The sequence below is a fragment of the Cavia porcellus genome, unplaced genomic scaffold (assembly GCF_034190915.1).
Source record: "Cavia porcellus strain 051 isolate PalLab524CR breed Dunkin Hartley unplaced genomic scaffold, mCavPor4.1 scaffold_27, whole genome shotgun sequence".
Classification (NCBI taxonomy): Eukaryota; Metazoa; Chordata; class Mammalia; order Rodentia; family Caviidae; genus Cavia; species Cavia porcellus.
The window spans coordinates 49,446,657-49,459,840 of record NW_026947510.1 but is presented as its reverse complement, the minus strand read 5'-3'; the positions used below and the strand labels follow the sequence as shown (position 1 = coordinate 49,459,840).

Here is a 13,184-nt window from a genome sequence, read left to right as displayed (position 1 = left end):
TCCCCTCCTATTCCTCCCCAGGAAAAATAAAGCTCATGTTAAATATCACTACCTAAGCAGCAGTGGAGGTCACAGACGGGGTCCTGTGCAGCGTGTGTGCAGGGCTGAAGAGGGACTGCGGGGAGAGCAGAAGGAGGGAGCCCCGAGCCCCAATATGAAAGGGAGTTGGGAAGGCAGTGTGGGGAGACAGAAAGAGCCGCTGAGATGGAAGTGCAGGGTTACAGTTCCAAGAGTGTTTTGAGAAGGATTAGCAAGCAGCGACTGGGTCCAAAGCACTGCACCTAAAACAGGTGTGGCTGGGACTCAGAACTGGAGTGAAATTAACGTGGAAGAAAATATTATTTAATTATGAATGTGAGGGCCGGGGATTTGGCTCAGCAGCATAAGCGCCTGTCTGGCAAGTGCAAGGTCCTGAGTTCAATCCCTGGCACATAATAATAATAATAATAATAATAATAATAATAATAATAATAATAACAACAACAACAACAACAACAACAACAACAACAATAATAAGTATAAATGTGAAATACATCTAGCGCATCCTAATTCATTTCGTTACAATGAATTATCAACAGGTGCAGAAGTGTGAGATTCTCTCACACACAGATCGGATTTGAAATTCCAAAGGTATTAGCAACAAGCAGCATTGCCCTCCGGCTCCTGCACACTCACTATGATCATGTAACTCCTCGGGACGCGGTGCCAGCACCCGCAGTGCCCACAGTGCCTGCAATACGCGCAGTATCCACAGTGCCTGCAGTGTCCGCAGCATCCGCAGCATCCACAGTACCAGGCACCCCCGCGGGGATGGAGCTCTTCAGGACGGGGGCAAGGAGCCCAGAAACAGTCGGCCAGGAGGACCAGGAAGACGGCAGACCATCAGAGAGAGGGTCTGTCTTCATTCAGGAGGGAGAAATAAAAGCCGAAGAACAAAGCAATACTGAAGTGCAAATGGTAGGGCACGTTTATTTTGTATTTATTTTAAAAGTAGGAAAATGATTTGGGGAATAGCAGTAACTTCTAGGAGCAGGGCCCCCAAATGGATTGCCCAAAATAAAGTGGATTTTTTTTTTTTAAGAACAAGGTCTTTTTTGTTTTTGCTTTGTTTGGTAGTAAGAATAGAATTCAGGACCTTGCGCTTTCCAGGCAGGTGCTGTGGCCGCTGAGCTAAATTCCCGGCCCAGTAGGACACATTTAAATGTGTACATTTTGCCTTCGTGCAATAAATGTCCCTAGGTTCCAGCAAAGCGTTCTCAAGACGCTCGAACAGCTATAAACTGTCAGAAAGTGACTTTCTTATCAGTGTCTTGATGTTTAATTTATTTCCTCCTCTGCCTTCTGCCCTCTCCTCCTCTTCCCTTCCCCTCCCACTTCCTCCGACCCAGGAATTGCTCATTTTTATGTTAGGGTCACTCTTGGAAAGCTTTAAAGCCACATAATTTTGATGTATTCTGTGTTTCAAACACAAGGGAACATGCCACTGAATACAAATTTACAGTAAATAATTTTATAAATGGAAGGACTGTCGTTTATTAGTCTTACAAGACCAAATGCTGAGAAAGTAAAAGAATTTTAAAAAGCAAAAGCTTGTTTTCTTCAAACATTGTATTCCTGTAAAAACTTGTCATCCTTAGAATATCTGAGCCTCCTGCCCTAGCTGATGACAGTGTTTACCTTCCCTGGTCAGTTTGACTTGGGGAACCAACCAGAGCCAGGTCCAGTTAATACGGTGGTTACAGACACACTACAATGTTTTTATTTAACAGAGGCTGCCATTAACCTTTTGAATAGGTTTAGCACATCAAGGTAGCCATGAAAAGACCATGAAAGAAAATTTATTGGAAGACTTTTATTTGACAAAAATGCTATAAATGTTCGGTCCAAAAAGGTGTAATCAAAACAATTTTGATGAGCAGTACTTCTGATTCCAGCACTGGCTGATATAATTCCAGCTTTGATCCAATTCTAGTGCTAATTTCAATCCTAATACCAGTGCTAATCCCAATTTCCATTCCTCTTCAGGACTTGCTTCTCAGTGCTTCATCCAAAACTATGAATAAAAAAGATTAAATGGGATTCCAACATTTATATTACTAAATAAACCTCACTACATATTTTACTTTATTTTATTTTATTTTATTTTTGAAACAGGGTCTCACTATGCAGTTTAGGCTGGCCTTGAGCTCACTTTGTAGCCCCAGCTGGTCTTAAACTCACAAGGATCCTCCTGCCTCAGCCTCCTGACTGCTGGGATTACAGCTGTGTGCCACCACACCTGGCTATAAATCTCACTATAAACAAACCTGAAAGACAGTAAACTACGAAAAAAAAATTCAACATATACGAGTATTAAATCCCAAAATAAAAATTTGTACAAAGCAAATGATCATTTCCTGATTCGAAATCCAGCAAAGGACATGAGCACTTACAACTAGCTGATAAAAATGTGAAAATATAGTTCATTAAGTAAGTGATGAATTTAGAGTACTTGATCAGTACTCACTGAGCTTGAAGAAAGCAGATGTTTTCACACACTGTTCTTAGTGTAATTACAGACCTTATTTGTCATTATGCAAATGTACCTATGATTTGTGATAGCCTGAGGCAGGAGAAGTTCAAGGCCTGGCCAATTTAGCCACTTCGGGAGACCTTATTTCAAAATAATATAGCTGGAGGTACAACAAAGATCCTGGTCAATTCCAAGTCACACACACAAAGCCAGGATGCACAGTGATACAGTCCACCGCGCAAGTACAAAATATCCAAATACTAGTTCAAAATGATGTGGGCTTTATATAGTTTTATAGAAAGCTGTCTGCCTAGGATGTATTAAGATATTTTAAAGTTACAAACATTTACAGTAAGATTTTTGTTTTTGTGAAGGGAAAAATATTTGTTAAGGGGGGAAAAAAGCCTAAAACCTCTTCAAACAGTGGTGGTCTTGAATTGTGGGGGTGTTGCTAGGCCCTGGGGTGATGGAGTCTCCTGCTAGAGGTAGTTTCTAGGTTCTTTGTATTCTGAGCAAAGAATTGGTCAAGATGATTGCAAATGGTAGCAGCATTTTTAGAAGGTAAGAAAAGAAACAGGCTGTGCAGAGTGAGTTTGGACCAAGTAAAATTATGAAAAGAAACACACCCTACAGCGTGGGCCACCATGCAGGAGAACACAGTTGCAAACGCCCCACGTGGCCTGTCCTCCCCAAACCATCCACTTGTCAGGCTGATGTCAGGTCTTGGCTGTGGTATCCAAAACCTGTTAGAATTCAGTGCGCAGGAATCTGGGATGTGCTCTGCGCATGCGTCCTGGTATTTTGTGGTTAACAAATCACCTCCGGTTCCGCAGCCAGCTTTGCCACGTCCTAGCTCACCTCTCAGGGGAGAGGCCATGGGTAAATTGAATGGAGGTGATTTTATTCTCTGCGCTTCTGTATCATTTGACTTTTCAGTAAATAAGCACTGAGCATGCATCTTCCTTACAGGAAATGAAACAGCAAGTTTCCTGTTTCGCTGTAAAAAGGGGAAGGTTTAGGCTGAACCTCTGCTGCTGTGCTCTCCTGTCTCTGAAATCCCATTGCCCTGACTTCTGCTGGTCTTTCCAGACTTGCTTTAAATTTCACAACCACAAAGTTCGCCCTGTTCTCCCTGATAGACAGAACCCTCCACTCCGATCTTAACATTCTGATTAATGGCATCAGAATTCTTTCGTTAAACACTAGCCTAGGATTTTGTGGGTATGAATTTCTTTTCTCTTGCAGCACTGTGGACTGAACCTTCAGCCTCTGCACTGAGCTACATCCCAACACTGTATTTTTAAATTTGAGGTAGGGTCTCTCTGTGTTGCTAAATTGCACCTGCTGGGCTCCGACCATCTTCCTGCCTCAGCCTTCCAGATACACTCACAGGCTTTTGGCACACGCCCTGCTGTGAATTCGAATACTTATAGCATCTACCAAGGGCATATTCTATGACAGAATTCAGCGATTGTTTATCTAATGAAAGAATAAATGAGCAAATGAATGGTTAACTCTGGTTTCTGAGTTTGATTTGTTGTAAGCTACCTACTAAATACTAAAGCCCGCCACATGTCAGAGAATTCAACCATTGCTATGCTCATCAAAATTGTCCTGTGATTAAAGATACTGTAATTAAGACACTTTCCACTAGAGCGGGGTGTGCTATGTGATTCCCATAGGAATCTCTAGGGCCTCCTAGGCACCTCCCTCCTCTGTCCCATTCTGGCGCTGGACTTGGTGACAGGCAGATTCTCTCCCACCCCAGCAGCCTCAAGGGAGATGCACTGCTCAGATTGCAGTTGGAGCTCAGTGTCTGCAGCCGTATTTATTGCTGGGTTTGCATTCCTTTACCATTGCAAGCAGTCAGGAACAGTCGTAAACCTAACCCAGTCATAAGAGGGAAAAAAATGATACAAAATTGCAGAACAAGATAGGAGAGTAACAATGGTTAATACATCCTGTATTATCTTTAAAGCAGTTGTGATATGACAAGATATAGGCATGAAATATTAATCAAGCAATATAGGCACAGTCCTTTCTTTTCGATGAACTAATAGAAATTAGTTACTATCTAAACTGTCTTGTGCATGTGTATATATATTTTTTCCATTTCTTTCTCCTTTCCCCATCCCACTTTCTCTTTTCTTTTAAGCAGTTTCATTCCATTTCACAATATCTATTGTAGATATTGATCTTATTTCATCTTTCAGCTTCTTGCACTAGGAAGACAATACAATGGATAACACTATTTTCATATGGGGCAAAATGTAACTTTTTTAAAGCTGGCGTAAATACTCATGAAATTTAACTTTTGTATGTGTAAGTTAGGAATTACCTGTAAGATTAGTAGACAAACTATATGTTTGATTTTGTTGGAAGAATTTCCTCTACTTTTAAACTTTTTTGTTTGCTTTCGTAATTTTAAAATTTATAGAGCTTTCATTTCTCATCTTTCTAGTGACTTTGGAGACTACAAGGAAAATATGGTAAAAGAATGAAGTAATTTGTAACTCAAGATACCTGACCTAGTTTTGTATATAAAATAATCACAAACCAAATATTTAATACTTTGTTATTTTAAAAATGTAATCTACACAAGCTGTTTTTCCTTTTTAGAGGCCTATTAAGAATTTCACCACTAGAGGGCTCTTAATACCATGTCTTAGTTCATTTAAATGGGCGCTACTAATACCATAGGTATTATCCGAAGTAATACAATATTTAGAAGTGCAGCGTATTTCTGATAATGTTTATAGTGATAATTTCAGAAACACTTTCGTACCTTAAGGGTATGGCATGAACGCTGGTTCTGTTCTGTTTTGTTTCCCATTTGTCTGAAAACTTTGAAATTCATTTTATTGGTGTGCTTTAGGTACACATAATGATCACATCACAGGGGATTTGTAACTGTACACGATGCATCTTGATTCTTCTTCTGTCCCCATGCTCCCTCCCTTCCTTTCAACCCTGCTACCCCTCCTTGTTTAGGAAAGCTTTGTTTCTAGTTTTCCTTCGAGTCTTTTTCTTCTCCCTTCCTGCTTTTCTCCAGGTCCTCTCTTTGCTCCTCTTCCCGTTTGAACATTTTCTTCCTATTTCACAATATCTATTGTACATTTTCATCCTTATAGTTTCAATTTCTAACACCAAAGAATGCAAAATTTGAACATGTGTATTCGATTTATTTCACGTAAGTGTATGGACTTGCTGGGCTCGAGGCCAGCCTGAACTGCATAGTGAGATACTGTCTCAAGAAAGGAGAGAGAGAGAGAAAGACAGACAGAGGAAAAGAAAAAAAAGAAAATGATTGCAAGTTGCTTCTGCTTACCTAGAAATATCTCATTTATCCTTCTTTATGGCAAAGTAGCACTCTATTGATAAAAATCCACATTATTTTTATGCATCCATTGATTGATGGGCATTTGGGCTATTTTCAAAATTTAGCTGTTACAAACTGTGCTGCTATGAACATGGGAATGCATATACTGTTGTGATGTTTTTGTTTTTACTGCTGTGATGTTTTTAAATCTTCTTTTTTTTTTTTTGAGATAGGGTTTCACTTTGTAGTTCAGGCCCACCCTGAACTCTGTGTAGTCCAAGCTGGCCTTGAACTCGTGGTGATCCTCCTTCCGTAGCCACCTGAGTGCTGGGATTACAGGCATGCAGCACCATACCTGGCTTTGTTGCTTTTAATTCTTTCAGGAAAATGGGGTCCTAAGAAGAAGACCAGCTGGGTCAAATGGAGCCCCTAGTTTTAGTGTTTTGCGGAATCTCCACACTGATTACTCAGTGTCCTCTGTCACCAAAAGTGAAGAAGGGTTCCTCTTCCCCACAACCCTGCCAGCGTTGTTATGGATTTCTTGATAATAGCTGCTGTTCCTGGAGTGAGATGGCATCTCAGCACTGTTTTAATCTGTGTCTCTTGAATGACAGTGATGGTGAACATGTTTAAAATATATTTAGTAGGGGGCTGGGGATTTAGCTCAGCGGCATAAGCGCCTGCCTTGCAAGCAGGCAGTCGTGAGTTCGATCCCCGGTACCGATAAAAATGAAAAAGACAAAAAAAAAAAAAAATATATATATATATATATATAGTCGCCATTTCTGCATTTTCATCTGAAAAGTGTCTGTTCCTTTCAAATGGCTGTTTGGGGATTGGGTCTTTAAATTTGGGGAGTCTGATTTTTTCACTTCTTTATATATTCTAAGTATTAGTCCTTCATGAAACAGCTGGTAATTTTTCTTCCCACTCTGTGTGGGTTGTCTCTTTACTCTGTTGTGGGTCTCTTTTGTTATGCAAGAGCTTTAATTTTTTTTTTTTACCAGTACCAGAAATTGAACTCATGACTCCTTGCTTGCAAGGCAGACACTTATGCCTCTGAGCTAAATCCCCAGCCCCAATACAAGAGCTTTTAAATAAGATGAGATCCCAGTTATTGATTCTTTGTGCTATTTCATGTGTGATTGGGTTTTCATTTATAAAGTGAACTACTATGAGTTCTGCCTATTCTGTCTTCCAGCAGGATTAGTGTTTATGTTTTTTAATATTTAGATCTTTGATCCATTTTGATTTAGTTTAGTACCTGGTGAGAGATATGGGTCTAATTTTAGTCTTTGGCATGTGGAAAGGCAGTTTTTCTAGCACTGTTTATCTTTCTTCCAGTGACGGTGTTTGCCCTTTTGTCAAGGCTAAGGTGGCTGTGTTTGGAGTTGCTTCTGCATCTTCTAATCTGTTCCACTGCTCCTCAAGTCTGTTTCTATTGTTGGTATTTTTTTGTTTTTGTCAGTACCCCTGCTGTTTTTATCACTGTAGCTTTTCTTTGGAAACAGGGTCTCATTATGTAGTTCAGGCTGACCTTGAACTCATTACGTAGCCCAGGCTGGGCTTAAACCCTTGGCAATCTCCCTCTTGGTACTGGGATTAACAGTACTATCACACCTCTGAACTTCTTTAAAGTTCAAGTTACAAGTAGTCTCCCTCTATAAGATACTCTACACAAATACAAGACTTAACAGAAAAGTTATATATTATAGATAATTCTACATGACTTAAATATATTTGTTGTTCATCAAATATTTACCAAGTACCTTCCACAAGGAATTAAAGACTGTCTCGGTCTTGTAGAAAAGAGTAACATTTAATAAGTGATATTTGCAATGAGAGATTATGCATGCAGATTAAGAGACAAAATTGATCTAGAGTAAAAGCAAGTGAGCAAACAGAATCTTCTCTGGTAGGTAACACTTTGTGGGCTGAGTCTTTTGATGTAGCCATGGAAGTTTGGTAAGAAGGAAAGGAGGTACAGATCCATGAAATAGCTTACATATTGGCGTAACTACAGGCAAATTAAAAATCCATGAAGATAGCCAGTGTAAAAACCCAGTATCAAAGCTCCTTGGTGTTCAACACCCTTCCACACAGTCAGTGTATCAGTCATTTTCCAAGCCACCCCCTGGGTCATGTTCTTGCTCTGCTCTGTAAGTAATTGTGAAGTCACTTCTGGCCCCCAGGAGACAGTGCTGAGAGAGCAAATAATTTTCCTGTTGTCGTAATTTATATCCAGTTCAGGAGAAACCAACAAAAAAAGAGAGAGAGAAATAGCAGATACAAGTAGTAACAGCTGCCCTGTGCAGAATTAAGCAGGCGGCCACTGTAGAGGGAGTGGCTGGAGAAGGCCAGTCTGATGTGGTCAAGCTAAGACCCGATGTCAGCGAGGCCTTAAAGGGAAAATATCTTTAGGGCGCGTGATGGCAAAGGTTGTAGGGGAGAAATGAGGACCAGGAGGGAATCTGGTGGACTTCCGAGTGACAGGCCACGAGGATAGTTATATGGGCTGAATCTTGGTGTCACAAAGCCAGAGGGAACGCAGGTTGCAGGGGAAGTGGGCGTTGCTGGCCAGCGTGAGAAAAGTGAGCTTTGGCATAAATGCAGTGTGAATGTTATCATAGTTTATTATAGATCTATAAACAGTGCACTCAAAAAGGCCACCTGGTAATTTCTGAGCTTAGATAAAACATGGTTAATGTTTATCTGGAAGAAAAATACATGGAAGATGGCCCAATTTTGTTAAAATTATGGTAAAAATTGCTTCTATTGCCAGATATAAAGCATGATGAAGATATAAATAAAAAACTTTTTGTTTTTTGCTTTTTGAGACAGAGTCTTGATATTTAGTTCAGGCTGGTCTTGAACTCACTATGTAGCCCAGACTGGCCTGGAACTCAGTGATCCTCCTGCCTCAGCCTCCTGTGTGTACCCCGATGCCCAACCTGAAGAAAATATATTTTAGCTTCATTGTCAACCAACATGAGGAGCTTTTTAATGTGTGAAGGATTCTATTGTCAAGAACTGAGATTTGAAGTTCAGATTTGCTATCAGAATATGTTCTGATGACCCGGCTGCTGAGGGTATTTCCCTGGGAAGGGTCAGTTACCCAATCTGCTGAAGTAAACTGACAACAGACAGATTAGCAGGAAAAGAAATGCATAAATATACAATATACAAATATACAAACAGGAGACAAAATCAGAAACTTAAAGGCAGGGTCCTTGAAGCTTAAAATCCCCTTTTCACAAAGGACAAGAAACTGGAAGATGTGAGCAATTTAGAGGAACAGTGAATAGTTTTAGGGCAGCTGAATGTGTTGCAGAATCCAAGAAATCAGAGAGACTGATGAGGAAAAACAGAATTTTATTAGCTGTACACCTGGCTCAGTGGGACCTCTGTCCAAGATGGCGGAACACTGGACGAAGGACAGGCCCCAGTTTATACTTCCGATCAAGGAGGTTGGTCTTCACCACAGAACTTGTGGGTGGGCAGAAGGAGAACAGAGGCAGTCTGTCAGGCTGTGACAGTTTTGTATGTTGGTGGCCCTGCTTGGGTATAACAGGATGTTATGGGAACAGGAGGTTATAAAATTCCACTTACAGAGACAAAAGCTTCTGCTTTTATCTGCACTGGAACAGAGAGCAACAGCTGTAGGGAGGGGGAAGTTTGGGAAATTTGACTTTTTCTTAAATCTTGCTTCAAATAGGCCCCAGGAAAGTCAGGCAGAAGCCTGGGGCAAAGCTCTCTGGTCTCTGACTGGTTCCCCAGCGCTTGCCTTTGTGATGTGATTTTACTGTTCCTGGGCTAAAGAAATTTCAATGAGAGGATTGAAAGTAATTGTGTTCCTTTTTTCAGAGTTGGTCTAAAATTTAAGTAGCTAAAAGAACCTCATAGAAAGTTCTCCCTGCACTTGGATTCAAGGGGTGCACGGTCACCACCTTTGGTTGGGGGGTACTTTCTTAGACTTTTTAGTTTCTTTTAGTTTGAGAGGTTCAGCAGATCAGAACACCACACCACATCGTGGGATACCTGTTTTTTCTTTTTTCTTTTTGTATTCTGTGTTAGTTTTCCATCAATACAAGTTACCCAAGATAATTCACTTAGCAAGACAAAAAGTTTCTTTCGGATGCTGGATTAGAGGTTCCAGTGCCAGGCCTCTGGTGTCAGGGAGCAAACTACTTTCTGTAAGGCAGGAAGGAGGAGAGAGTAAAAGAGAACAGGAGCCAGGGCCACAGTCCCCAGTACCTACACATCCCCAGAAATTTCCCCCTCCAAAGGACCACAGTACCTGCCAGAGGCCCAGCCTCTCACTCGTGGACTTTTGGGGGACACTCGGGGCCTAAACCATAGGGAGCACCAGCAAATGCAGCGTCATTTTCCATGCTTTGGTTTTTCAGTCTCTGTGTGTTTTTACTTATTAAACTTTTAATACGTGGCACATTGTTTGGTCTTTTTTTTGTAATTCATTCATCCAATCCATGTTTTTAATGGGGAGAATTTAGTTTATTTACATTTTAGGTTATTATTGAATAGTACAGACTTATTCCTGGCATTTTGTTGATTTTTTTAGCTATTCCGAATACTGTTTTTATCTTCCTCTCTTGTTCATCTTCACAGTTTGGTGATTTGCTGCACTGATGATTAATTATTTTTATTTTTCTTTTGTCTGTTTACTCTTAATGGAATTCATATTTACACGTGATGATAGTTCTCTCTCATTTCTGTATGTAAGACTCACTTTAAACATCTTTTTTAAGCCTGGTCCAGTGGTCAGTATTTTCTCATCTTTTGCTGTGTTCGGTTTTGTTTTGTTGGGGAGGGGTGTCTCGCAATGTAGCCCAGGCTGGATTCAAACTCACAGCAATCCTCTTGCCTCAGCCTCCCATGAGCTGAGATCACATTGGAGTGTTTCTTTATTTTAGAACTATTTGTTTCTCTTCATTTTTGAAAGATAGCTTTACTAAGCACACTAAATTTGGTATTGTAGTCAGGGGTTGTGCAGAGAACAATTAGAATCAGGACATGGAGTTTATAATATTGTTTTACGATGGTCACCCAGAATTAACACAAGAAAATGCAGGAAATCTAGGTATTTTCAAGGTTAAGGAAGCTTCTGCTACTGTTTTGAACATGTTTTCTATACTTTTAACTTTTTTCTTATTGACTCTGGGTATTGCAGAGATGTGTTTGTTCATTTAATGATGTTCCTGTGGTTGAAAATGCTGTAACCTCGCCCCCCACTATTCCTCCCACCCCACCCCACACACACACTACTGCTCCTGGGATTTTTCAAAAGACCTCTGTTCAAGTTCAGATATTCTTTGTCTAGCTTGATATAGTCTGATGCTGAGTCTTTTGACACAATGTTTTCAAGATTTCTGTTTGAGTTGTTTTCAAAATCTCTAACTCTTTGCTGAATTTCTCATTCATATTCTGTGTTGTCTTGTTAGTTTCATTCAGCTCTTCTGATTATTTATTCATTTGCTAGTACTGGGAATTGAACTTAGGATCTCTTACACCAAACTACATCCCCATCCTTTTTTATTTCTTATTTTGAGACTGGGCCTCCTAAAACTTGAGATCTTTCTGCCTCAGCTTCACAGAGTGCTGGAATTACAGGTGCATGCCACCGGCTCCAACTCATTCATTTGAATTCTTAATTAGGCATTTCATCTGTTTTAATTTCTTTGGAATCCATTGCTAAAGAGATGAACTTTTGGAGTTCATCATATTACGTTGCTTTGTTATATTTCCTGTGCTCCCATGTGGAGATCTGTGCATCGGGTGGATGTGATATCGATCACTTTTATGAGGTGGCCTTATTAGTAAATGGCTTTCTCAAGATATGTAGTAGGGTGTGGTATTTACTATGCAGTGTGGCTTCATTGCCAGCTGGGCACCCTCGTGTAAATTCCCTGTAACTTCTTTGGCTGATTTGAGAGTGTGGGCACAGTCTGTATTACACCAAGCTCAGATACCGGCTGAATCTCTGCGCCAGGTAAGAGCAGTTCAGGCAGGTGTGGCACAGAACAACAGAACATGGCGCCCCTGTGTGGCTGTCCTACATTGGCAGCAGTGGCCTCTCTTGGGTTATGGGGGTTCCCTCAGGCACTACTGATGCCAGCTCAGCTGCTAGCAAGGACCTCCGTCCAGCAGGTGGCATGGGTCGTGGTGCAGAGCCTGGAGCAGCTCTACATGGATCTAGCCCTGTATGGCAGAAGGGCTTTAGCAGGAACTGCAGCTGCCCCTTGGTGGCACTCACACCTCGTCCTACCAGCAGTGGGCGGTTGACCAAGAGGGGCCATGGTGGCAGTCTTATGGTCTGGTGGGCGCTGTGGGGCCTGAGGTGCTCTTGTGCTGCTGCCCCAGGAGCGCCTGACACCACTGGGGTGCTGCCCAGTGCTTCACTGTAGCCTGCCTAGGAGAGGAACAGACCTGGCCAGAGCCAGCAAAATTCCCATGAGAGCCCACACTGGCCTCATGTACCCAAGATGGGCAGCATTTGGAGCTGTGACATTGCACAAGACTGCCTCACCACAGCCCTCCAGAGAAACCAGGGTGTCCTTTCCGCTCAGTGAGGTGGAGTCAGAGTCTCTCTGCTGGGCCAAGTTCGGGTTGCGGGGAAGGAATGTGCTGAGCTACCTGTGGGATCCCAAGATGGGCTACACAGCAGCTTCTTGTCCTCAGAGAAGTCCCGATCCAGACCTTCCTCAGGGTGATTGCCGACATCACTCTGGGAGTTTGCTGGGAAGTGATGAGATCCTTTGCTAAAGTCAGGCTCCTGGCAGATTTCGGGTTACTCATCTAAGTGTGCTGCCAACCTGTGAGGATTTTGCAGGTTTGCAGGAGCTCGGCTTCCCAGCTGACTTCACCCTGATGGTTTGCAGGGACCTTCTCTCCCAACATGGTTGCAGCTCAGGGGAAACTTCACTGCTTTGGCTGTGCAGCGGGCGTGGCAGGTGTGGCCGTGTTCTCTCTCTCTCCACAGTGTTACCCCAGGCAGGTTTGTAGTCCTAAGGTTCCAGTCTCTCTCCTCATCGCCAGGGTCTTCCCACGCTCACCTCACAGTGTAGCCCTGCACCTGGTGCTTGGGACTGTCCCTCCGTGGGGTGAGGTGAGAGCTCAGCACGTTTAGTTAGTCATCTGGAAATCCTAAATAATAATTCTAATTTGCACAGCTTCATCTGGTTCTCCCTTTCACACTTGAAGGATTTCAGAGGAGACTGAGCACATCAGTGAGGTTGAGTGGCGCTGTGCTTGTCTGTTTTTAAAGTGTCCGTTAAGTATTCTGCTTCTGTGCCTTGCAAGTATCATTTTGAGGCCCCATAATTCAGGTAACAGCTA

The 13,184-nt window shown here is 41.9% G+C and overlaps 1 protein-coding gene across 6 annotated transcripts in view; it reads left to right on the top strand.

Moving 5' to 3' along the window:
* Nucleotides 1-13,184, top strand: part of Dnai7 (dynein axonemal intermediate chain 7) — a 63,511-nt gene that overhangs the window by 37,827 nt on the left and 12,500 nt on the right. For all 6 annotated transcript variants that reach the window (XM_063238405.1, XM_013153136.3, XM_023565308.2 and 3 more), the window contains one exon: nucleotides 579-957. In XM_063238405.1, coding sequence (XP_063094475.1) covers nucleotides 579-957 — 379 coding nt within the window. The remainder of the gene's footprint in view (nucleotides 1-578; nucleotides 958-13,184) is intronic.